This window comes from Microtus ochrogaster, chromosome 6, assembly GCF_000317375.1.
Source record: "Microtus ochrogaster isolate Prairie Vole_2 chromosome 6, MicOch1.0, whole genome shotgun sequence".
Lineage (NCBI taxonomy): Eukaryota > Metazoa > Chordata > Mammalia > Rodentia > Cricetidae > Microtus > Microtus ochrogaster.
This window is the reverse complement of record NC_022013.1, coordinates 12302438-12327673: the sequence shown is the minus strand read 5'-3', so window position 1 is coordinate 12327673 and position 25236 is coordinate 12302438. Positions and strand designations below refer to the sequence as shown.

Sequence of the window (25236 nt, the reverse complement as noted above, 5' to 3'; positions counted from 1 at the left end):
TCGATCTGTGTTGTCAGGTTCTCAGTGTGTTGTTAGACAGTTGTGACAGGAGCTGATGCCAGGATGTCTGCCCTCCTAGTGTGATTGAATACTAAGATCTCTGAAGTCCGTGTTTTGTTCTGAGTGACCAGGGTTCGATCCAGACAGTGAAAATGCAAACTGCATGTTCTCTCCAAGTTTTTGTTTATCTAGACATGATGCTCTGCACTGTAGTTAGGAAACCTGCTCTTCCGCAGTGTGCAGTTCATATGTATCTTTTAGGTATTGTATATTAGCTAATAAGAAAAGAGTGTGCCTCAAACTAATATTTTATTACTTTATTAAATGCCTAAGTTTAAAAAACAGGTGGGAAAAATTAAAAAAAAAACGGGTGGGTGGGTGTCCTAGTAGTATCTGTCAAAGAGCTGGCTGGAAATTAATCTTTGCAGATCTATTAATTCATAACCATAGCTCTTTTTTTAACTCCTAGGTAAAAGAAGTGAAGAGATTTTTTTTTTTCAGTACCAAAAGGTCTGGCTGTAGCCAACATATTTTCCTGTGGCCAAATCTTCTTTAGGGAATACTTAGTGTAGTTTCTTTCAAAAAAAAAGTGTGGAAAAATTAAAACCCAGGATTGGGTTCTAAAAGTCTCAGGAGGTGATAGGCGGCACAGCGTGCCAGGTGCTGCCCTTCGAGCATGACCTTGACTATAAAGTGTTAGCTTTTCATTCTGCAGACGGAAAAAGTGAGTTGATCTAGGACTTTTAAAAATTTTTGTCCAAAAGTTCATGGCAATAATAAGGGTCGGTTTAGAAGTGGCGACAGCTCTGACATGATGATAGTTTTAGATCTGTCCAGTGAGGAGGCTCTTTCCATCAACCCAGTGGGGTCAGAGATGCCAGCAGACTAACACTTTGTGAGAGTGGGATGGTTGACAGCTATTCCCAACTGATGAACACGTGCAGAGATATTTGAGCAGAGATTTATGACCTATGTTTTTTTCCATCGTTTAACACTTATATTTTAGTTCATTTTACCCATTATGATTTTGTGGTAGAGAATGAACTGCAGTTCCAAGTGTCTGGGGTGTTGCTGCAGTCTGGTGGGTGCTCCTGATGAACGAGTAGTAGAGCAGAAAGGAACTGCATGGTCACCTCTGGTGCCATGGCAAAGTCGCCCTGCAGATGGCGCTTGTGTTTCTCCTATCAGAGTGAAGCAGCACCTATAGAATATTGCAAGGATTCACAAGCCCAGCCCCACCCGGACCCAGCCTTGAGTATCACCTCTATTCCTGTACCCCTTCCCCTAGCCCCGAATGTGGCTTGAAGAAAGTCTTTAGACCCTGAACCACGTGCCCTCTCATCTCCAAGATGTATTTTCCCTACAGAATGGGTTCTGTGACCTTCCTCACGGGCACTAACGCCTAGGGACACCTACTGTGAAAGCTGTGTTGGTGGGCGCTGAAGGTCAGCCTTGGGCTTTCTAAGCATGAGGACTTGAGTTCAGAACCTGTTTTTAAACTTTCCTAAAAAGGCCAGGCACACAGCGCACACATGTACTCCCAGCAATAATGAGATGAGGGTAAAGATGAATTCCCAGCACGTGCATGCCAGCTAGCCTACCTAGCCTGCTTGGTGAGGCTCCAGACTAGGGGGAGGTCTTGTCTCATATAAAAAAAAATAGAAGTCACCTAAGTACTGGTGCCCCCTGAGGCTGTGCTCTGACCCCGTACATACACACATGTTCAGACTGCAGCAGCAGCAGGATGCTGCGAACTCTGCCTCGTGTTCTCACTCCATCCTCTGCTCTTGTAGCACAAGTTAGAACTTTCCCTGAGGACCTCCGCAAGCCCAGGCCAGGTAGTGACACTGTGGCAAGCAAGTGGACACCTGTGTTCGCAGATGTATTTTAGTTTCCTTTAGATGGTATAGAAGCAGAGGAAGCCATTTCATGCTTTTATTCTATTTTCTCCCCTGGGACTTACTGCTCCCGTGTACCACCCTCCAGCAGTCCTCTGCCCTCTGAACTCTCACCAGATCCCCGGCCCAGGAGCACGGTCTGTCTCTGGAGTGCTGATGCTCGTGGAGCATCTCCTCGCTTCTGTCCCACTTGAATTAAGTCTTGAGAGCGCCACCTCTGGTCCTTTCTGAAATAACCTCTAGGGTGGTAAGCTGAGCATCCCTAGTTTCTCCTCAGTCTTCCAGTTGCATGTCCAGCCCAGGCAGACAGGTGCGCCCTCTCACAGGTATGTACACAGCTAAACTTGGGATCTCAGTCGACTCCTGGTGACGTCAGCTTAGCCCGTGGTTGGGAAAGAAAAGAATAAAGCCAGTCTTACTGAGGAGCAAAGTGTATAATGAACCTGTTCTTTTCTTCTATGTATGAAGCACTACATGTTGCACCAGCTAATTTGATGGCCTCTATGGAGTGTCTTCCTCTTCCCCTCCCCTTTGCTTCTGTGTTTCTCTCTCTGATTTTCCTCTTCTGATCACTGCAGTCGGTTGTGGGGTTGGAGTGCCGATGGGCTATCGAAGCCCCCACCTCCCTTTTCTCAGCCTAACTCCATTCCCACCGCTCCCTCCCACAAGACTCTCAGGCGCTCTTACTCTCCCAGGTAACATGCTACCTGTTAAATCTGTTCAAAATGTCACAATATTATTGTGTTCCCAAGGTTGCCCTGGGTCTTTTGAAAAGCCTCTGAGCTCCTCTGGTGTAATTCCTGCTTCCGTTTAGCCTTGCAGGATTGGAGTCAGGGTGGGCTGTGTGAGCAGAAACAGGCTCGGGAGCCAGACTGCTGCTCTGTCTAAGGACAGTAACTTCTTTAACCACCCAGCCAGACCCATCACCATTTACCCTCACGGGCTGTTTGGCCTGGTGTGGCATTCAGAACTCATCAGAATGTCCGGATAGCAATGGAGATTGCCGTTCCCCTCATAGGAGCGCCAGGTGCAGAAGAGCTGGTGTCTTAGTGTGCTTTTCACTGCTGTGATAAAGCGCCATGGCCGAAAGCAGCTTGGGGAGGAAAGGTGTTGTTTCCGCTTATAGCTTATGATCCATCCTCCAGAGAAATCAGGGCAGGAGCCTGGTGATGGGAACTGCAGCGGAAGTCATAGAGGATGCTGCTTACTGGTGTCTTAGTGTGCTTTTCACCGCTATGATAAAGCGCCATGGCCGAAAGCAGCTCCGCTTATAGCTTATGATCCATCCTCCAGAGAAATCAGGGCAGGAGCTCCAGGCAGGAGCCTGGTGATGGGAACTGCAGCAGAAGTTACAGAGGATGCTGCTTACTGGCTCTTCTCATGGCTTGCTCAGCCTGCTCTCTCATACCCCTAAGGACCCCCTGCCGAGGACATGACACTGGTGGGGGGCCGTAGTGGGGGCCCTCCCACATTGATCACTGGTCAAGAAAATGCCCTACAGAGCTGCCGACAGGCTTGTGATGGAAGCATCTTCTCAGTTGAGCTTCCTCTTCTCAGATAATTCTAGCTTAAGTCAAGTTGACAAAAACAAACAAAACTACCAGGATAGGTAACTTCATTGTCCCATTTCCCTACAGATACCCTACCTAGGGCTGAAATGAAAGTTTTGTGGTGAACCTAGCATGCCTGAGGCCTTGGGTGCAGTCTCCAGTACTGCTAAACAGACAAATGCATTAGTTGGGAAAGATGCTCTCCCTTCAGACCGGGCATTATTTGTCCCTAGCAAGCATCATCTGTTGGTGGGAAATGCTGCCCAGCACTGTGACCTTGTACAAGTCTAGAAGGACATGGTTTCCATCAGGTTTTAAAGCAGTTATGCTTGCGAGCCCAAGAAAGTTCTATGTATTCCTCCAGACACCTGTTCCAGGCCTCTTGGACACTGTCGTAAAGATCCGAAGCTACGACCATGCTTTTCCTAGAAGCCTGTCATCACATGGGCAGAACACGGGAGGCCCGGCTGTCACTGGGCTCTGTAAGAGGAGTGTGTAGCCAACTGTGTAGAAGAATAAGAGATTTTAAAGAGAAGAGAAAAAAAAAAAAAACCCGAGGGCCTGCAAGGTGATGTGCCCCTGCCTGACCACCTGAGCTCGGTCCCTGAAACCCGCATGAAGGTGAAGATGAAACCCACTTCATAAAGTTTTCCTCCGACCTCCACGCGTGCATAATGGTGCCTGTATACACACGCATAATAATACATTTTAAGAATTTAAAAAGCGAGCCTGGAAAACAAGGCGGTGGCAGCCATGGGTTCCTGTGACAGCTGAGACACAGACTTGTGTGGTCATGTTAGCCTTGTCAGCAGTGTAAATCTGCGTCATCCACTGTCCCCCAGAATGCTGGCCTGTGTGCCTCATTCCAGCCATCCTCCAGCCGGCCACCAAGATTGCCATCCAGAAGATTTCCCCTCCAGAATCCTCTTTCCCACAGCACATTCTAACTCACCCACTGACAACAGTTAATACACTTAGACCATGGGGTGGAGCTTCCCTCTGCTGCACCAGGCCCTGGGTTCAATGTCCAGTATGGGGGTGCACATAAGGAGAACCCCTGGTAAGCAGCCGAGGAGAGAAAGCTGAGTGAAAACGGGCCTCTTTCTCTATATGGTATTCATCTCCCAAAACAACAGAAAAATAGTTTCAGAGAGCAGGCTTTCTCTCTCCGTTTGGTTTCTTCTTGGCATCCTGACCCCGTGTCCCTTCCCACCCACCACCTGGTTCTCCGCAGGCCAGTCACTTTGGAGTGGCTGCAGTGGACTGTTGACTGACGGAGTTACTCTTCGTAGACTCAGGAAGCCCTCCGGGTGTAATCCAAATGTTTACAGGTGATCAAGGCCTGGCCTTTAACCCAGAAGATTTGTCCTAGGATTGTCTCCAATCTAAAACAATGCATTATGGGTCACAGCCTCTTCACAGTCTACTTCTAGGCCCTCCCCCTAGTCCCACTGTGCCATCCTTCAAGTCTCAGGGTTGGGGGCTCTATCAATTTGAATCCTAGTGCCTATTTCAAGTGGCTCACAAACGCCTGTAACTTTAGCTCTAAGGAGCCGACACTACTTCTGGCCTCTGTGAGTACCTGTGCAAGCATGTATACACACACACATGCATATATACATACTCAAATTTTTTTTTAAAAGTCTTTTTAAGGGACTGGAGAGGTGGCTCAGTGGTTAAGAGCATTGCCTGCTCTTCCAGAGGTCCTGAGTTCAGTTCCCGGCAACCACATGGTGGCTCACAACCATCTGTAAAGAGGCCTGGTGCCCTCTTCCGGCCTGCAGGCATACACACAGACAGAATATTGTATACATAATAAATAAATAAATATTTTTTTAAAGTCTTTAAAAAATAGTTCTAGGGTTGTTTGTCCAACCTACTTCCTGATGACAGCCTTCCTTGGAAATTCTATTTCCCTTAAGAAGTGAAGGCTTAAAGGGTATTAATCTTAAAAAGGACTGAGCCATAGAGATCCTGGAAAAAGCAAACGGGAAAGCGTGGTCTCTCACACCTCGCACTCATGATGCGGGCTTCACTCTGAGGGCACCTGAACAGGTGACCTTCGGGGATGGCCGCAGTGGGTATGGACACGCGCTGCTCCCAGTTGGCAGCTGGAGTCAGGGAGAAGGGAGAGCAACAGCTGGCAGAGCCTTCATTTTCTTATCTTCAAAAGAGGCCATTGTGATGGCGCAGTCATTTGAACTGAAATGAAAAACTTTAAGGGTGTTTGGATAGAAAATCATGGGGTGAATTTATCTGAAAGCCAACATTCTCTGAAGCAACACATGGAACATAATATTGTGACATACCGTAAAAGATTGAACATCCCTCCAGACCACCTCTTGTCCATCCATCACTCTTTCAATCCGTTGGTTTTTTTTTCTTTTGCATGGGCTATGCTATTATCTTTGGTTGTTGTGATTAAAAGTATTTAAGGCATTCTTTTACATCTTCTATATATATTTATTTGAGTCATAATACTCAGTCTTTCTATATAAAAACAGTGTACTGGTCAGATGTATAAACACTTGTGAAGGTAAGCTGGAGTTGCAGAGTGCCGAGGAAAGAGACGTGGACTCCCTCTCCAGTCTTGCTTTTAACACTTCCGGAGAGTTGCCTTGGGGACAGCCTGTGAACTGAGAACGTTCTAAATTAACCTCTCTCAAAAAAAAAAAAAAAATTGGTCGGTGGTGGTGCATGCCCTTAAATTCCAGCATTTGGGAGGCAGAGACAGGCAAATCTCTGTGAGTTCGAGGCCAGCCTGGTCTACAAGAGCTAGTTCCAGGACAGGTTCCAAAGCTACAGAGAAACCCTGTCCTGAAAAACAAAAAAAAAAACAAAAAAATGTTCTCATGGGTGCAGACATTGGGTTTCAGCTGCAGATATGTTCAGGGTTCGTGTTTCTTTTCACTGAGTGCCAAGGCCAGTCTTTTGAGTTGGCGTGTGTTGTCTGAACTCTCCTAACACGGCTGATGTGTGTGTGTGCTTTCTTCCGTTTATCAGGAAAGAAGGATTCTGTCTGGACCAGTACAGTGCTAGGCTAGTAGCTTTCACCCATGGGAGTGAACTCAGGACTGTTGCTGTAGCCAGCCTTAGAAAATACCCTCCAGCAGGCAGACACCTGGCCACTCTGTGACAGGCCCTAGGGGAGGAGCTTAGTCAATTCTGATTGTGTTTAACTTAAGGAAATTTACTTCTTGTGCCGGGCATGGCTTGGCGGTATTGCCATTGGAACGGATCTCACCAGGGGAAGAACTGACAATGCTGCTTGCTTGTTCCTGCACAGCCAAGGGTTGCCAAGTGCACCAGCTCCTCAGCTTGCTCAGGACTTTCTGTATGTGAAATTAGCTTACAGCATCTCATCCTTTCTTGATACTGTGTTAGTTGCCTTTTAATTGCTGTGATAAAATATCATAACCAAGACACTTAGAGAAAGAAGAGTTAATCTGGTGTTGTGGTTCCAAAGGGATCGTGGCAGAGGAAACATGGAAGCAAGTAGCAGTCCTGATGGCAGGAAGTTGAGAGCTCACATCTTCAAACCATAAGCATGAAGCAGACTAACTTCATGACTAGTGCAAGACCCCCTAGTGATGTGCTTTTTTCAAGAAGAACACAACTTCTAAACCTCCAAGCAGTGCTACTAACTGGGGATCAAGTGTCCAAATATCAGAGCTGATGAAGGACATTCTCATTTAAACTACTAAATTCCACTCCTGGCTCTTAGTGTCTTGTTGCTATATGGTGATACAAAATGTATTTAGTCCAACTTCAAAAGTTCTCGTAGTCTTTCATAAAGAGCCCAATGTCTCTTCAGAGACTGTAGGCAATCTCTTAATTATAGCCCCCTGTAAAACCAAGACAAGGTACATATTTCTAATATATAATGGCACAGAAGAGATACTACCATTCAGGGGAAAGGAACAGTTAAAAAATACTGAACTAAAACAAGACTGAAACCATCAGAGCAAATGCTGAATCCTCTAATTCTTATGTCTGTGTTTGGGGTTTTCATTTCAAAGGACTTGGATGGCTTTGCCTCTACAGCTTTGCTGCCTGTGATGTATGTCTCTTCCTTAGGCTGATTCTGCCCCGTGTGCAGCTTTACAACTTCCCGGAGCGGCATCTCAGAGCCCCTTGCCCTCTCGAGGCATCCATGTGGACTGCCTGCCACACTCTGTCTTCGGTGGCTCTCTGAGACTGCAGGAAGACTCTCCAGCCCTTTCCCTCTCGCCTCCTTCATCCAGTACCACATGGACATGCTTACCTAGTTCAGCACAGCCACCTTTTATTCAGTTGCTTTGTAGAAGCAGAAAACTCCTTAGACTTTGTTTCACTCCCTGGACGCTGATCTGGGTGGGTCTTGACTGAGGGCATCCTTCTCGTTGTCTCTGTGCGGAGCAGGGGCTCTCCTTACCTGCTACACCCCCCCCCCTTGTAGCACGAGTCTTAACTATAGCATGACGGCAGTAGCCCAGCTCTGGCACCAACTTCTGTTTTAGTTACTTTCTGTTGCTGTGATGAAATGCCGTGACCAAGAGAGCTAGAAGAAGCTTATGTGGGTTTACAGTTCCTGAGGGAGAGGAGCCCGTCCCAGCAGGGAAGCATGGTGGCAGGAGCAGGAGACCAGAGTACACATGTGCAGAGGCAGGCCTGCTGCAGAGGGCAAACTAGAAGGTAGGAAGGCTTTGATTCTCAAGGTCTATAGCCAGTGACACCGTTCCTCCAGTAAGGCCACACCTCCTGACAAACTGTGGGACATTTATTCAAATACCAGAGCTTCTGGGAGACAGTCTCGTTTAAGCTCCTACAAATGCTGTTCAAGCAAGCAGTGTTTAAACTGTCCTTAGTCGATTGTCCCACCATGCTTTGCTCTCACTGTTGTCTGCCCATCCTGTGCTTCGTGGTCTCTCTAACTCTCAGTAAGGAGGGGTGTGACCCTCTGGTCAGCCTCTTCTCACACATCTAAAGAGCATTTACCGACAAACTACAGGACACCAAAAGGCTTTCTCTTTTTCTTTTTTCAAACCATCTCTGTTTCATGTTTTATTATTAGTGTTTCAGAGGATAGCAGTTGACATCACTTTCCCATGAAGGACAAGTATTGTTTCTACAAGTGTTTTACATGCTCATCCAGGAAGGTGGCTCATCTCTTTAAAAAAGAAGTTCATATTCCCAGCAAGCTCCTGGGCTAGACCAGTGGGAAATGGAGCCCCAGGAGCCTGGTGAGGGTAGATCCGACTCTGACTCCCAAGCTGGTGTCTTGTGTTTTTTTGAGGGAGAGTCTTAATTATTTCTCTGGATTGGATTCTGGGGTGCATAGCCAGTCTTGTAAAGTCTCTCTGTAATCCGAGCTTATTTCCATGTGCCTGTTCCTCTAGAGTTTGTACATTTGAGACCAGTAACAACCAAGCTACCTTTTCCATCTCCAGGATGAGAACGTTACTTTCCCACCATCATCACCTGTGCGTTCCGTCACCAGTGTCACTCCTGAGTTCTCCCATTTTTGTGCTTTTGTCGTCCCTCACTGGCTCTCGGTGCTGTGTGATGTGTCTGGGGCAGCTCTGACTGGAAGGTGGACAGTGGCCGTGCCCTGACAGTAGCTGTCCCCTTCCCGTCCCAACTAACCAAAGACCCCCAAGTACAATTAGTCTTACTCTAAATTACTAAATCATTTAGGCCTGTGTCTTGGTTTTATGCACACCTCAGTTTTTCAAAAACTGCTTTTTTTTTTTCTTTTAAATCATAGCATGCTGGACTATGATACAGAAAACCTGAACTCTGAAGAAATCTACAGCTCTTTGCGTGGAGTTACAGAAGCCATCGAAAAGTTCAGCTTCCGAAGCCAAGAGGACCTAAATGAGCCGATTAAGCGTGATGGCAAGAAGGACTGTGATATCGTGAGTATCCTGGGCCAGCAGACAACTATGTCAGCGGACTTGAGTCTCCCTGGTGACAGCGTCTTCTACTCTGGTGTTAAAATAATAGTACTTTTAGGGGCAAACACAACCCCAGTGTGGATCAGCAGGTGCAGGGGTGAAGATGTGACAGGCAGCCTTCCAAAGGGCAGAAGTCTGACCCATGCTAGGTGGACATAAGTGCATAATGCCAGGTGAAACAAGCCAGCTGCAGAGGGGCTAGTATGCTTTTATTTCCTTGCCTGAGATGCCTAGCATAGGCAGATTGGTAGAAAATAGAATCAAGGTTTGTGGGGGCAGGGGGAGTGTTATTTATTGTGTGTGGGTTTGGGGGGAGAAGGGATAATGTGAAAGACTGGAGTATACATGATGTTGGTGGTTACACAAAATAGTGAATGTATATAATGTCACTGAACCATATGATTATGGATGGTTGAAATGATAGGGTATGTGTATTTACCACAACTTTTAAAACCATATAAACATAGAGTAAGAGTTGTATCCTGTTAGCAGCACAAAACATTACCAGTATGTTCCAGATTCCTGGGAGTCGTGTCCAGGTGAGAAAACAGGCCGCCCACTGCCAGCACCTAGCCCAGCTTTGTCCCCGTAGTGCTGTCCTGTAGGGCTGCCCGGGCTAATATGGCCAAGGTGAAGGTCTAATACTGGGTATGGCTGCATTTCTATTGCTCTGATAGGACACCTTGAGCAGAAGTAGCTCGAGGAGGAAAAGGTTTGTTTCTGCTCGCAGTTCATGTCACAGTCCGTCCCCAAGGGAAGTCAGGGAAGCCAGCTGATGCAGAGGCCATGGCGGAGTGCTGCTTACTGACTTACTTCTCATGGCTGGCTCAGCCTGCCTTCTTATAATACTCAGGGCCACCCAGCCCAGAGGTGGCACCACCTGCGATGGGCTGGGCACTCCCATATTAATTAAGAAAATTTACCGCAGGCCAGTCTTCTAGGGGTACTTTTGTTTTCAGTTGAGGTTCCCTCCTCCCAAATGACTCTAGATTGTGTCAAGTTGACATAAAACTAGCCAGCAGTGCAAAACTATCAAAACCTGCCCGAGACCATTGAAAGACCACTGTGAAGACAGACGTAGGAGAAAAAAGTTCAGTACTAGGTATCCAAAGAATGGAGAGTGGTTGTGGCCTGGGAGTCACTTACTATGTCTCTCAAGGTTAGAGGTAATTTTAGGATAATCTGGCTAAACCTCATTATTATATCAAAAAAAAATCAAGGGGCTTATTTGTGGATATTTAGACTGCTTTAGGCTCTGAGCAGTACTTGAGCTTTCTCCATAGAGGTGTTTATTATTAAGGTGTCATTGAGAAGTCCCTGCTACTGGCATTAGAGCCAGAGGCCACAGTGGTCTGAAGCAGGCTTCTCAAGCATGGGGACAATGAAGGACATACTCCTCCTTTTCCAAGGAGCTCTTGAGACTGCATGCTAGTGGTCCTTCAGAAACCTTGTGAGTACAGTGAATCACCAAATAACAAAGAAAAATAGGCTAAATATATACGCAGATGTAGGAACGTTCTACTCAGATGGAAAACTATTAGCCTGGAGCTGGACAGATGGCTCCATGCTTAAGAGCACTTCCTGTGCTCCCAGAGTTCAGTTCCCAACACCTATATCAGGCAGCTCACAACTACTTGTAACTTCAAGAAAAGCACCCTGATGAGGTTTCTGTGGGTACATACACACATAAACACTTTTTTTTAGTAAAATTAAATCTCAATAGCTGTTGTTCGGTCAGTGGCCAGCTTGCAAATGGAAACCCCTGACCTCTCTAAGAAATTCCTAAGCATCAAAGAAAAGGTGTGGCCGAGTGTGGTAGCACATGCCTTTAATCCTAGCACTGGGAAGACAGCCTGCTATGTGGGTTTCTGAGTTCAAGGCCAGACTGGTCTATGTTGTGAACTCCGGACTAGCCAGAACTACATAGTGAGACCCTGTGACAAAAAGAGGCAAAGGGAGGGAAAGAAGAGAGAGAAAGAAAGAGGAGGGGAAGGAAGGAGGGATGGAAGACAGACAAATGAGCAGGTGTGTCAGGAGGTCCCTGAGTGACTGTGCTGTGTTCCAGGTGTCCCGAGATGGGGGAGCAGCCTCACCTGCCACCGAGGGCCGGGGAGGTGGTGAGGTGGAAGGAGGCAGGATGGCTTTGGACAACAAGACCTCCCTGCTCAACACGCAGCCTCCACGTGCCTTCCCGGGGCCACGAGCACGGGAGTATAACCCGTATCCCTACTCGGACACCATCAACACCTACGACAAGACGGCGCTGAAGGAGGCGGTGTTTGACGACGACATGGAGCAGCTCCGAGACGGTCTGTCTGCCTGCCCACCTCTTTGTGTCCCCTACACCTTCCCTCAGTCACCCTGCCTGTGGTCCATGGACACAGACAGAAACATGGGCTCTCCTGGTCCATCATTTGCTCAGAACTGCCTATTGAGTCCCTGCTATGCGCTTAGGCCTGAGAAGCCCCTTGTGAGTAGAAACCTATTTGTTTTTACCCTCTGAGAGCCTGCAGTCTGTCCATGAAGTCTCTGCTAGTGGGGCTTCCTGGAATGCTCCCTGAGGGGAGTGGTTGACCAGGACGTGCAGCAGGGCTCAGGCACTAATAGTTGCTGTCTGTGAAGACCTTGGCCCACACTGCCCCAGCTCTCTTAGCCGTGAAGGTGAGGTCCCAAAGCCATGCTCTCTTAAGCAGCGTGGCACCCGGGGTCTTCTCAGGCTGTGCCCTGATGTGCCAGAGGAAGGAGGCAGGGCATCTGACGGTAGCTACTTGCCTATCTCATGCTTGAGGCTTTGCTGAGATGCATATGCCCATTAGCTCCTGAAATTAGAGTTAGCAAATAGATTCAGAAAGATTAAGATACTTGCCCCAAAGAATAACTTAGGGATGTGTCTGGGGATTTCTTCTGAGTCACGTCAAGACCAGTATCCAGAGCCTGTGAATATGGCTCAGGGATTGAGTTGTGCTTAGCACATGTGAGGCCCTGGAATCAATCTGCACGGCCAAAGTAAAATCCAAGCCCAGTGTCCACTAGTAGGTGGCCAGGGAGTGACTCTGCATGGGTTTGATGGTGTTCGGAACAGCAGCTTAAGTTTTTCTTTTCCCGCCTCACTGCTTACATCCACCTGCTTTGTTCTATCGCAATTTCGTGTGACTTTGCAGCTTATATAGTAGATCTGTTTTGTTTAAATAGGGTTAGAGTGGAGAATTGTGTAAATTATAATCTAAATAATTAATGACTGCTTGAGTACTTTCTGTAATCATGGAATAATCAGCTTGTCCTGCTGGAAGGAAAGGAAGGCACACTTCCTGGCATGAATGCTCCAGCCTGTGGGTCACAGACTCAGAATGAGCACACTTTGGAGGGGGCTGCCACATGAGACGGGGCTGATGCATGAGGCAGGGGCAGGTTCAAGGCACAGAAGGCAGAAGGGCCTGGCGCTGTGCAGTGCTGTGACAGAAGACAGTTCTGCAGGTGTTCAGCACAGAGGGGGCATCAGTGGTCAGAAAAGAGCCCTGGAACTGTCGTTCCCCTGGATTGGGCGCGTGCCAGTCCTGCCGCCAGCCTGGGGTGGCCGGTGTTTGCTGTGACCCAGGCTTTCTGGAGAAGTGGGTGATTTTTCCCTTGCATGTGGGGTTGTTTCACCACTTCCCCGTTATTACTCGTGCCCAGAGATTGGAGTGTCAGTTCTTTCTTATCCACTGCCTGTGCACTGAAAGCTTATGGAGAAAGAAGGGATGCAAAGGGGAAATGGCAAGTGTGCAGGGTCTTGAACTTCCTGTGTGCTCACCCCTGATCTCAGAAGCTAAAGAAGTTTGCAAATGTGCCTCAGGAGAGTGCTGGTCATGGCTTGTCTCCACAGCTGGTTCCCATGCTCCCTGCTGAGAGCGGAGTTTTCAGGGTTGAGGGTTCTCAGTGAGCATGGACAGGGCGAGAGGGACCTTCAGGCCATCTGATGTAGTTCAGACCCTGCTGGTACCCATGCGAGTAGAGGTGAGCAAGCTTTCCAGTCTTTGGATGGCATCCATTCCAGTCACTTTGATTGGCATCTGTACTGTGTTGGTTCCCAAGCCCTGCACATCCAAGAATGGACCAGATACTAGTCAGTGTGATAGTCTTGAGGGAATATTTGCGGTTGGAATGGAACAGATGTTTAGTAAGAGGATGGGAGTGCCTTGGGGGAATCCAATTTGTGCACGGAGTGGGTGTCCTACCGGCAGGAGGCTGTCCAGTAGAAAGCCTGGCTCAAGACTAGAAATAGAAGAGAGTTTGGGAAAAGATGGGGCTTAAGCACTTGGATGTTTTTTAACCTCTGTGTAAAAATAGAAAGGGGAGGATGGTAAGAAGGGAGGCACACGGCACACTAGCGTTGTGCAGCTGGCCTGGCACTCTGTTCTCACAGCATGGTAAGAACGTCAGGATTACACAGGGGAGGCTGGCAGCCAGGCAGGGCAGAGGAGGAGGGGAACGCATAGCACCCATCACTCAGAGTCGTGGTAGGAAAGAACATGGCAGGAACCTATGGCCCTCGCCCCCTGAGGTTGCACGTGTGTCTCCCCAGTGCCCATTGACCACTCGGACCTGGTGGCTGACTTGCTGAAAGAGCTATCCAACCACAACGAGCGTGTGGAGGAGCGGAAGGGTGCACTGCTGGAGCTGCTCAAGATCACCAGGGAGGACAGCCTGGGCGTGTGGGAGGAGCACTTTAAGACCATCCTGCTGCTGCTGCTGGAAACTCTAGGGGACAAGGACGTAAGCACTCTCACGGCCCTTCTGCATGATGCCTTTCCTGAGCAGGGCTGAGAGCTCTCCTTTGTGGCGTCTGCGCCTGACTTATGTGCAGACCCCGGTCTCCCTGTCACTGTGTGTACCCTTCCTGAGCCTAGATACTTTACACAGGAGTTGCCCAAACCCATTAGTGTAGACGATAGCCTGCCAGGCTTCATCTCCGCATGAGTTTCACTTTTATCTCATGTGAAATAAGGTAATAGAGAAATTTATTTCCACATTTTTGAACTAATTTGCTAGGTGATGGTGGTGCACACCTTTAATCCCACTTGGGAGGCAGAGGCAGGTGGATCTCTGTGAGTTTGAGGCCAGCCTGGTCTATAGAGAGTTCCAGGACACTAAGGGCTACACAGAGAAACTCTGTCTCAGAAAACAAAACAAAAACAAAAACAAAAAACTAATTCATGTGGTCACACAGTACATGCGTGGAGGTCAGAGGACACCTTTCAGGGGTCACTTTTTTCCTGCCTCCATGTGAGTTTTTGGGATTAAACTCAGGCCATTGAGCCCCCTTGCCTATCCAGAGTTTGTTTTTAAAAGGCCTTATTAAGTGTTGTATTTCATGAAACTCCATCTGATTCACCTTGTGCCTGTGTTAGAGCTGATGTTAGCATGGCAGACAACAGGTTCCCATGGTGTACTCGTGGTTATAAAAGAAAACTTTCATGCTGGCACATTTGAATGTGACAGACCAGGCTTTGTAGCATGCATGGGCTGTGACTACCCCTGATATGCTTAGTTGCTAACATCAGTGGAGGTGAGTACAGTTGGGGGAGGTAATCCAGTCCCAATCTTGCCTCCAACCTATGGAGCAGGCCCGCAACACAGAATTGGGAGGGAACAGCTGGGATTAAGTTTCCTAAGTAATGGTCCATCTTTCCACATTGGTTTTGCATGGCCTAGCAGACACAGCTGAGAGGAGTTCTAAGAAGCTAGCACAGTGTGAGGTCACAGGCCAGACCCAGGGTCACAGAGGTGGTGACTGATGGCAGCAGGAAGTGGGGGAAGGAGAAGCAGTAAATGCTGCCCTAGAATTGTTTTCTGACTCTCTGGGTCAAAGTCTGGTTTAGGGGTAAGTAAAGATTAGGAATGTTAACGAAAGGCCCACACTAACTTTTCTTCAAAGTCCTGTGCCTATGGAGGCAGTTACACTTGCCTGAGCTCTGCGGGGAGATGGGGTGATGTCACACGGAGGGCAGGTGCTTTCTGTGTGCGTTTGCACAGTGCACAGTTGAGTGACAAGGAATCAGGATGTGCTTCTTGGCTCTGTTTGTAGTAAACTCCGCTCTCTCTTCTTGAGATTAGGCGTCTGTTTGGAATGGCTTTTCTCCAGACACATGACTTGGGCTTTAACAGCTTGAGGCCTGTTGCATGGTGACCTCATCACCCAGAAGGTCAGGAATAGACGCAGGTCTCCAGCAGACCTCAGAGAGTTCACAGCCTGGCAGGCCTCTGTCCATGACAGGGTCCCTGTCAGGACAGGGTCTCACAGAAAGGTGACTCAGGAACCCAAGCTTCCATTAAGTCTAGAACATCTAGAGAACTGACCTTGAGCTTAGGTCTGCAGTACAGGGTTCATTCTAGAAGCCTTTGCCAACCTCTCCATGTGGTGGGTCCTGAAGATGACACCGTGCATCAGTGCCTACCCTCTTGAGGTGGACTGTCTAGGAAACGTGTTGAGTAGACTTGTTATCCATGGAGAGGGCCCAGAAGAGGCCAGGCCACCTGGAACATGTTTAGCCAGTGGGCCCATGCACGCTGTAGGCATGAACAGGGGCACGTACTACTCGGTGACATTTCTTTTCCCCTCACACCTAGCATTCCATTCGAGCTCTGGCACTGAGAGTTTTACGGGAGATTCTGAGAAACCAACCAGCAAGATTCAAAAACTACGCAGAACTGACGATCATGAAGACCCTGGAAGCCCACAAAGACTCCCACAAAGAGGTTGGTTAGCCCTGTGACCATGCACAACAGAACTGGGTGGAGGAGGGCAAAACCCAAAATGAATGTTGAAGCTTATGAGTCTTTCCCTTGTGAACTGGCCTGGGTTGTATGGAGTAAGATTCCTACTGCTGACATCAAAGCTAAGGAACTGCATGTCTAAAATGCTTACAAAGTGCATCTGTGGTTCCCAGGTTCCAGCATCTCCACTGTCCTCAAGCGAGCGGGCAGGCTATATCTCTGTGCCTCGTACATGTGGTATAGATGATGGGCTCTCAGCAGTCACTGGCCAGTTACTTGGTGGTGTGTTGAGCCCCTGTGATTTCTACTCTATGGATAGGCTAGAGACCTCCAGAGTCTAGTCCAGGGCTGGGTACATGGCCTAATGACTTGTGACAGTGTCTGTTATACAAGGATGAGTACCTAGGCCATCTCCAGAATCCACATTAAAAGCAGATAACCCAGTACCGGGTAGAAGGAGACAGGTATATCCATGGCATTGCTAGCCTACTCAGAAAGCTGGAGCAAACGAGACCCTGTCTTTGGAAAGAGGGAGGAGGGGAGAAAAGATGGACAGCTCATGAGGACTGACAGCGGAGATGGCCCTCTGGCCTGTGTGCACTCGCACACAGCAACAACCTCCATCAACACACACGTGGAAACCAGAATGGCAGACTTAGAACTGGAGCAAACTCAAGATGACAAAGAGTAGGGATGAGCCCGCCAAGCCATGACCGCTTTTCCAGTGCAGCCTCTTGGTTCTGCATAACTATTGTGAGAATGCTCTGGATGAGGACTTAAGTAGGGCAGTTCTTATACCAGCAAGGGAATGAGACCCTGAGGGTAGTTTTCCTCCTGGCCATGGATTGGCTGCTTGGGCCGTTGCTGCTTTGACCTCCTCAGATCGTCATCTGGAGGAGGGGGTCTCTGTCTCTCTCTGCATATAGGCTCTAGGAACATTTCCAACAAGGGACTGAGTCTCTAAAACCTGGCTCGGTGGCATGATGGTGACACTCATGTTTGAACAGAAGGTGCTCCGCTTACAACAGCTCACTTGAACGTGTAAAGCAGACAGGCTCATATGGTCAACTTCATTGTTCCCAGATGAAGAAGAAAGGGCCCAAAAAGCCTGCCCAGTAGTTCAGAGCAGAGCAAGTATGGACCAGGCCTTGGCTCTCTTAGGAGGGACAAACTATCTTGCAACAACTTTGTTTTTTTAATAGCTTGTCCTTACAATCAATGATGAAAAATTGAAGTGAACTAGGATTCAGGTGTGTCCAACCAGCAGTTTGGGTTCCAGACTAGCTATAAATGCAGTGTAATTCACACAAAATTGTAAGCTTACTTAAAAGACTGGAAGAGGCACACACGTGTGCGTGCATGCGTGTGTGTGTGTGTGTGTGTGTGTGATGTTTTTCTTTAGTTATACTATGTTCTGTGTATACACGTGTATATGATGCACATATTGGAGACAGAGGACAGTGCATTGGAAATCAGTTCCTTTCCGTCTCTCATGTAGAATCCAGTGGTTCAAACTCAGACCATCAAGCTTCAGCAAGCACCTCTACCTGCTGGACCTCACTCTTTAAAACTCAGCTGTGCCATTCTCAAGCATGTGCTTTGTAGATAGCAGTGTTAAATATGGCAATGTCAAAAAGTTAGCCACACCTGACAGGTGGTAGTGGCTATTTGGTGACAAAGGACAGGCTTGAAATGAGATTAAAGTGAACTAAAGGGGCTGGAAAGATGGCTCTGTGGTTAAGAGACTTGGCTGCTCTTCCATATGACACAGGTTAGACTCGTAGCATCTATATGACAGCTCTCAACCAAATCTGCAATTTCTGTGCCAGGGGATCTGTGACCTTCTTCTGGCCTGTGGGGCCCTAGGCATGGCGTGGTACACATGCATATACCATACACGTATTTATTTATTATTGAGCATTTAATTAACTAAGTTAATGTGATGTTTGAGTACTTATTATCCAGCTAGAAGCTATCTCTTTAACCTGAGCATCCAGTTTAAATATTGAAAACCTTTACAGTGGACTCTTAAATATAAGTTAAAAATTCACTATTTTACTTTTCTTTTCTTTGAACATGGTTTATAAGTATGAGGTTCTCTTAAATTGCCCAGGAAAAGCGTGAAAAGATCTCCTGTTTCAGATACATTTCCCAGTATTCTGTCGGCATGGGAGTCCTGTCACCAGAAGGTGCCACACTGCCATCACAGTGACCTGAGGGTGCCAGCGGGACATAGTGTTCTGAGGTCTGTTGGCAGGCTCTCTCTGCTTTGCATGTCTGGGCTCACCTTGACTCTACGCCCTTGCCACTTCCTCCTGCAGCTCAGACTGCCACATGCCCAGGAGCGGCTCGGGAGCACCTGTATGTTTAGGTTTGGGGTTTGGTTTTTATTTTTCTTGAAAATTCTTCAACTCTCTCTCTCTCTCTTCTCCTCTCTCCCTCTCTCTGACACTTACGTATGTGCACATATAAATGTATAGGCAAATCAGCCTTAGGTGTCCTCAAGTACACCTTTGATTTTGAGGCAGAATCTCTCACTGGCCTGGAACTTGACCGGTAGTCTATGCTGGTTGACAAGATGCCTGCCAGCATCTCCCTAGTCCTGTGACTGAAAGTGCCACTGCACCTGGTTTTTATTATTATTGTTGTTGTTATTATTATTATTTTATTTTATTTTCAATGAGTGTGTATGGGTGTGAGTGTGCTCATGCCTCTGGGTACATGCAGGTGGAGGTCTAGGACAGTGTCAGAGGTCACCTCTCTCCTTTCACTCTGGGCTCCAGGCATCAAATCCAGGTTATTGAGCTTGTACAGCAAGTGCTTTTACTTGTTGGAGCCATCTTGCCAGCCTGGCTTTTATGTGGGTTCTGGAGATTGAAGTTAAGTCCTGTGCGAGGTGTTACCAACTGAGCACACACCTCCCCCCAGACACACACACACTTGTTTTAACCAACTTGTCTCCATCCCTGGTCTCTGGTTCTCAGGATTCTTCGAGATAGTTAGCTGAACATGCAGTTGCTGTGGTGGCCATGCTGGTGACTTTATTTTTGTCTATTGTATTTTCTTACATTTAGTACTTAGAACTCCAGCCATGCTTAGATGGGATCAATGGTGCTTTTAGGTTTCTGTGTCCATCCTCCAAAGGCAGAGTCTGCTTTCCTGTCTGATCAACACTTCCAAAGTGTGCGCATCCCAGGGGGCCTCTCTTAGAACTACTCTCTCCTAAAATGGAAGTGATTTTACCTTCCCCAACAAAGCCCAGGCCTTAGTAGGAGATGAACACGCATCCTGGCTTGCTCACACAGAACTGCTCCAAGAGATGGAACACCAGCCATCTTCCCTGTCACCTGTGGATGTAAGGCAGAGACTGGAGAATCTCTGTAAGCTCACAAGCCAGTTAGGCTAGCTCACACAACAGCAAGCTTAAGAGAAACCCTGGTGGGAACAAGGTGGGAGGTAGGCATGATGCCTGGAAGTTGTCCTCAAGCTCCCCGTGATCACTGTGACACACACACACACACACACACATACACACACACACACACACACACACACACGAGTGGGGGATGGACACAGAGAGAGGCAGAGCAACACGCACAGTGCTTATGTATTAGTATTTAAGGTGGGGGAGGCTGGAGAGATGGCTCAGCAGTCAAGAATACTTGCTGCTCTCGCTGTAGAGGACTGAGTTTCTTTCTCAGCATCCATACCACCATCAGTAGCCCCAATTCCCGAGGACCCAATGGCTTCTTCTGCTGAGGATACTGCATACATATGGTGCACATATATACCTGCAGGCAAAATATTCATACACATACTTTCTTTAAGATTTAAGAAAAGGCTGCTATTCAACATTGGAAAGGTAGGACTGGCGGCAAGATGGCTGGTTTCCTTATCCATGAGCCGAAGTCAGCTGTCGTAGGTTCCTAGAAGAGCTGTGAGAGCCGAACATGGTTCTGACACACACACTGAAAATGCAGGTAGTAACTTCTCTGAAAGCCACCATCCACAGCGAATGGCAAACTACAGAGACAAGACAGGTGGGTTCAGAGCCTAGCTTACAGCTGTATTTTAAAGGCTGGTGTTGGTCATCTTAGGCATAGTCCTTTCATAGCCCTATCTGAGTAAGGCATTCTCTGCCAGGATCTCTGCTGTCTGTGTAGTAGACACTGCTGAGTTTTTGTCCCTGTAACATTCGTGGAGTTCCTGAATGCTGTGTTGGTGTTTGCATTCAGCAAACATCTTAAATGGCCGAGCTTGATGCAGCGGGCTCTATGATAATTTCACTCATGTGAACACTCTTTTCCTTTGCATCTTTAATCTGTTTGCGGGAGCTGACTGCGAATCTCTTCTTCGACAGTCAATGAGGGTTTGATAAGAGAACTAACAGCCAGGCATGCTTCTGAGGCCTGCGTCTCAGTAGAACCCGCTGCACCCTGCTCCAAGGATAGGTAGGACCCATTCCTTCCTATACAACCTGCATATAAAGGACCATATGAAGTCAGAGCAGTCTGTCTGGATGTTTTATTTTGTTTTGAGCACCTTCTGTTCAAACATGAGTGTCACCATCATGCCACCAAGCCAGGTTTTAGAGACTCAGTCCCTTGTTGGAAATGTTCCTAGAGCCTATATGCTGTGTACTATATGGCTCCAGCACAGAGACAGAGACCCCTCCTCCAGATGAAGAAAAGCAAAATCAGACCAAAGTCACTTGAAAATAGAAGGTAAAAAAAAGCTCCTCAGCTGCCTGGCCTTCCCCAGAAGTAGGGTGTACTTGATCAGTCCTTTGAACAGATAACTGTGGCCAGAGGAAGCTTGTCCTGAGGGAGGTCCTCCTTGAGGTACCTATTAAAATTCCCAACCAGCCCGTCTCCATGGCCGTCTGCAACCTCCAGGGTAGCAGAGCCTAGAAGCTCTGTGGACCTTGCTTTGTCTTAGCTGGTAGCCCCAGGCCCAATCAGATTATCTCTGTCTCTTCCAGTTCCAGGATATCAATAACATCAATAACAGCAGCGGCTGTTGAGTAACAAACCGAAATCCTCACAGATTCTAAATCTCTTATGTTTTCCATGAGCCCAATGTTGGGATTTGACCAGAAGCCCCATTTCTTTTGGATATTCTTGCTTTTTAATGAACAGACAGAGTCAGTAACCTAGAGAGCATCGTTGTGCGGTCCCTAGTTGCCAAGCCAGCAGTCTTCTCGGTGACCCCCACCCCTCTAGGCACCTAGCCAGGCCCGGGGTGGGGGTGGGAGGTGGGGGTGGGGGCAGTACAGCCTTCAAGTCTGTGGTTAGTCTTAGTTTTTTACAGCAGAGATCATTCTGTGGTCACTAGCAAGGGACCCTGGGGATGGAGCTGACTAGCAAGGTCAGGGTGGACAGCCTAGACAGCAAGAAGGACAAGGAGAGAGAAAACTGGAGCTGGGAGCACGGTCTGGGATGTACAACCAGGCCAAATCCTACTTATGGGGACTGCAGGAGTGCTCCCCATCAGGGAGTCAGTGCAGTTTCCATGGGGACGTAACCTTTTCCACCTCCAGGACTGTCAGAATGGGCCAGGCCCAGGTGGCACGGCTTCTGAAGGCCGCTGCTGTCGAGGACAGAGTAAGTCTTCACTGGCCCCTCGAGAGCCGTGCCACCTGCCCTTGAGCTGCACGGCTGCTGAAGGCCGCTGCTGCTGGGTGATAGATGGCTTTGCACACTGCTCAGGGGCTGTGGCTAGACAAGTCACCAAGGCTCTGATGTCCAGGGTATGACATGGGGAGAAGCTGCCTTGGGCCCCTCCCTGTGGTGAGGTGAGGTGACTGGCCCAAGCCCCCTACCCCCATCTTCTGTTGAAGAAAGTATTCTCATTTAAAAGAAAGGTTATTACATTTGTTTATTTTCTTATTTTGTGTGTGACACACACAATAAAGTAAAATATAATTTACCTCATTTCATTGGCTAGATCCAAGAGGACATTTAAATTCAACTTCAACAAAGCCTCTATTTAAATCACAGTAAAAGGCTTGAGGTATAGCTCAGTGGCAAAGTACATGCTTAGCATGCATGAGGTCCTGGGTCCACTTCCCGGCACTGAAATAAATCACAGTAAAAATGACTTAGTCTCTGAGGGGCTGCCCGCTTTCAGTCTGTTCTGCTATGCCAGCCTTGCCAGGCCAGCGTCAGAGCTGGCACTGTAGACTTTTAGAGATGGACAGTGGAGTTAGGGATGCAAAGAGGGGTTTGCTTCTCAGTCACTTCCCTGTGCAGCAACTTTGGGGTGGTCCTGTACCCCATCAGTCCCCACTCTACCCTCCCATTCCACAGCATTGTTCCTGATGACCCCAGGCTACCCAATGAGTAGGTAGCTCTCTTGTTTATTATTAGTGAGAATGTGAGCGTGGGGGGAGGGGCGTGTGCACACAGCACCGACTACGTAGAGGTCAGAGGACAAAGGGTAGGAGTCATTTCTCTCCACCAAGTGGGCCTCAGGAGCAAACTCAGGTCATCAAGTTTAGCAGTAAGTGCTGTTACCCACTGAGCCGCCTTCCTGGTCGTGAGTACACTGCTCCTGGTTTCCTCCCCTCGGAGGGTTTTGAAGCCCTTACTTGTCTGTGTACCTGTTTTTCAAGGAGAAGCACCCATCAGGTTGTGGTGAGTGATAAGATTATATAGTTGCAGATAATTTAACAATGTTCCAGTCAGTCCTTCCGATAGCTTTCCTGAGGAGAGAACAGGCATGGACATGGGAAGGGTTCCACCTCAGCCTCTATTAGCTGCTGGGTAACAGAATTCACTCCAGCTGGAGCCTCCAGAGCCTGAGCTTGCTTTGTCTCTCCCTGTTGATCTTGGCTTGTCTAGATGACACCATGTCAGGGTGGACCCATAGTTACACTCCACTCTTGGTTGTGCTAAGTCCCAGCTCCTAGCTGTGCCATTTTGTCTCATTATTATTAGTAGTAGTATTAGCATTAGCATTAGTATTAGTAGGGTGTCTCTATGTAGCTCTGAACTGGAGCTCCACATGTAGAGCTGGCTGGCCTCAAATGCACAGAGATTTGTCTGCCTCTGCCTTGAGTGCTGGGATTAAAGACATATGTGACCACGCCCAGCTCTTAGCATATGTCTAATGGACACCAAGACGCCATGTCTGCTGTGTTTGTTGTGAGGCTTTCTGACCAGTCCCAGAAGGTGGCATCAGCATCTCTCTAGCTTCTAAATGCTCCAGGAGCTAAACTCCGAGTGCCTTGGGGAAGAGCTCTTAGATTCTTGCCATCGTTGTTTTTGGATGTCTGCTTTTTTCTTTCCTTTTCTTTTTTGTTACACCGCTCTCAGTTGTCCCCATGCATCTGAGACAGGGCCAACTCAAACTTGGTGCACTCCAAACCCGCAGTCCAAATGTCGAGAACTTCTGTGCCTCAGAATTAAGAAACCTAATCCTTAAGCAAACATTCATCAGTATTTCGAGTCATGATCCCATTTCCTTAAAAAGCTAGGAGCACAGGAGGATGAAGAGATCGAGGCCAGCCTGGGCCTGGAGCTAGACCTCACTGGCAAACCAGCTACTGTGACAGCCTTTCCCTAGCCAGACACTTATATCCTTAACAATGGACAGGACAGACAGAAGCAAAATCAAAATACAGATGTGAGCTTGCTCCTGCTGTGAGCTTGCTCCTGCTGTCGTGCGTGTCTTCCCCCCACACCCTTTTTAAAGCACCCTCAGCACTGGTAGGCACCTCATCTGCTGAGCGTGCTGCCTCCTTTCCTTCTGTTACTTGTGTTTACTTTTGTTCTCTATTTGCTTACATTATAATCTCACGTCTTATGTTACAGAGAACATAGGGCAGAACCTAAAGTTCACCCTGATACAGGCAGCCTGCCAAAGCCAGGGTTTGGCATATGGAGGGAAGTCAGAACACTACCTTCTCTGCCAAAACCAGTGTCTGTCTTGAGGAACTTGCTCTCACCCTGGGGGAAGAGAGGGCCTTCAGCGGCTCATCTTGATGTGCAGTCCCTGGCAGTGGCTTTCCAGATGGTCTCCAGAAACCCGGTGCACATGATGTGTTTGTTGAAGTGCTTTATGCTTGCACCCTCTAGAGCCCCTGATGTCCCTAGAGGACACACTGCTGGAGTGGGCTCCCTGCAGCTTCATGCCCATGCCCTCTAGACCCTAGAGGACACACTGCTGGAGTGGGCTCCCTGCAGCAGACCTGACAGGGTGTCTTCCCAGCAGCTCACTAGAATCTTCCCACTGGAGGCACTAGAGGCTGGCGTCTTTGGGCCTGACTGGCAGAGACTGGGACCTGACTTGCTCTCTGTCTACAAGTCTCTGTTTATTCTACTCTCTACTCCTGGTGAGGTCTTGAGTTCTGCTCACCACACGGCAGTGTTTCTTAGACAGCTCAACCATGTGTACGTCTGAAGCTTGGTTTCAGTGCTGGTGATGTTACCGGTGGTCGAGTGCTTCCTGGGCATGTGTAAGGCCCCCGGTTCAATCCTCTGCACCACCACCACAGCAATAAAGACAACAGTGGGGCCGCAGAGTCCCGCCTCATGCCCTCTTGTGTGCTGTGGTCGCTCTTCAAAGCATAGAATTAGGTCTCCACAGCAGCCTTGCTGCTGGGTCAAATCGGAAAGAGAGGCCTGCTTCCTGCCACAAGCCTCAACCCAGTTCTCCACAGTGAACTCCTGCACTTGGGTCTTAAAGCAACCTCATGGCTAGAGGGAAACTGAGGGATGATGGATCCCTCTCTCCTTTTCAGGCAACTGGTTGCTGGGGAAATGACCTCAGATTAGTCTCTCCTAAGAACTAATTTACTGTGCTTTTGGTGTTGGCCTAGAATGCATTTCCTGGACCTTGTTGTTGTTGTTACAGTGTGTGTGTATGCACATGTGGGAGGGTGCATGTGTACGTGTGTGGTGTGTGCGCTGCATGTGTACATATGTGTGGTGTGTACGTGGTGTGTGTGTGCACACTGCATGTGTATATATCTGTGTACATGTGTGTGCACTGCATGTGTATATATCTGTGTACATGTGTGTATGCGCACTGCATGTGGATATATCTGTGTACATGTGTGTGTGCACTGCATGTGTATATATCTGTGTACATGTGTGT

General features: G+C 48.1%; 1 protein-coding gene across 27 annotated transcripts in view; it reads left to right on the top strand.

Annotated features, from left to right (window-relative positions):
• Nucleotides 1-25236, top strand: part of Clasp1 (cytoplasmic linker associated protein 1) — a 215163-nt gene that overhangs the window by 179302 nt on the left and 10625 nt on the right. For 14 of the 27 annotated variants that reach the window (XM_013346681.2, XM_013346680.2, XM_026779748.1 and 11 more), the window contains 4 exons: nt 9195-9345; nt 11450-11693; nt 13946-14136; nt 15991-16119. In XM_013346681.2, the coding sequence (XP_013202135.1) occupies nt 9195-9345; nt 11450-11693; nt 13946-14136; nt 15991-16119 (715 nt within the window). Of the gene's footprint in view, nt 1-2476; nt 2594-9194; nt 9346-11449; nt 11694-13945; nt 14137-15990; nt 16120-25236 lie in introns of all 27 variants that reach the window. The other 13 variants (XM_026779738.1, XM_026779746.1, XM_013346677.2 and 10 more) reach the window with 1 other exon arrangement.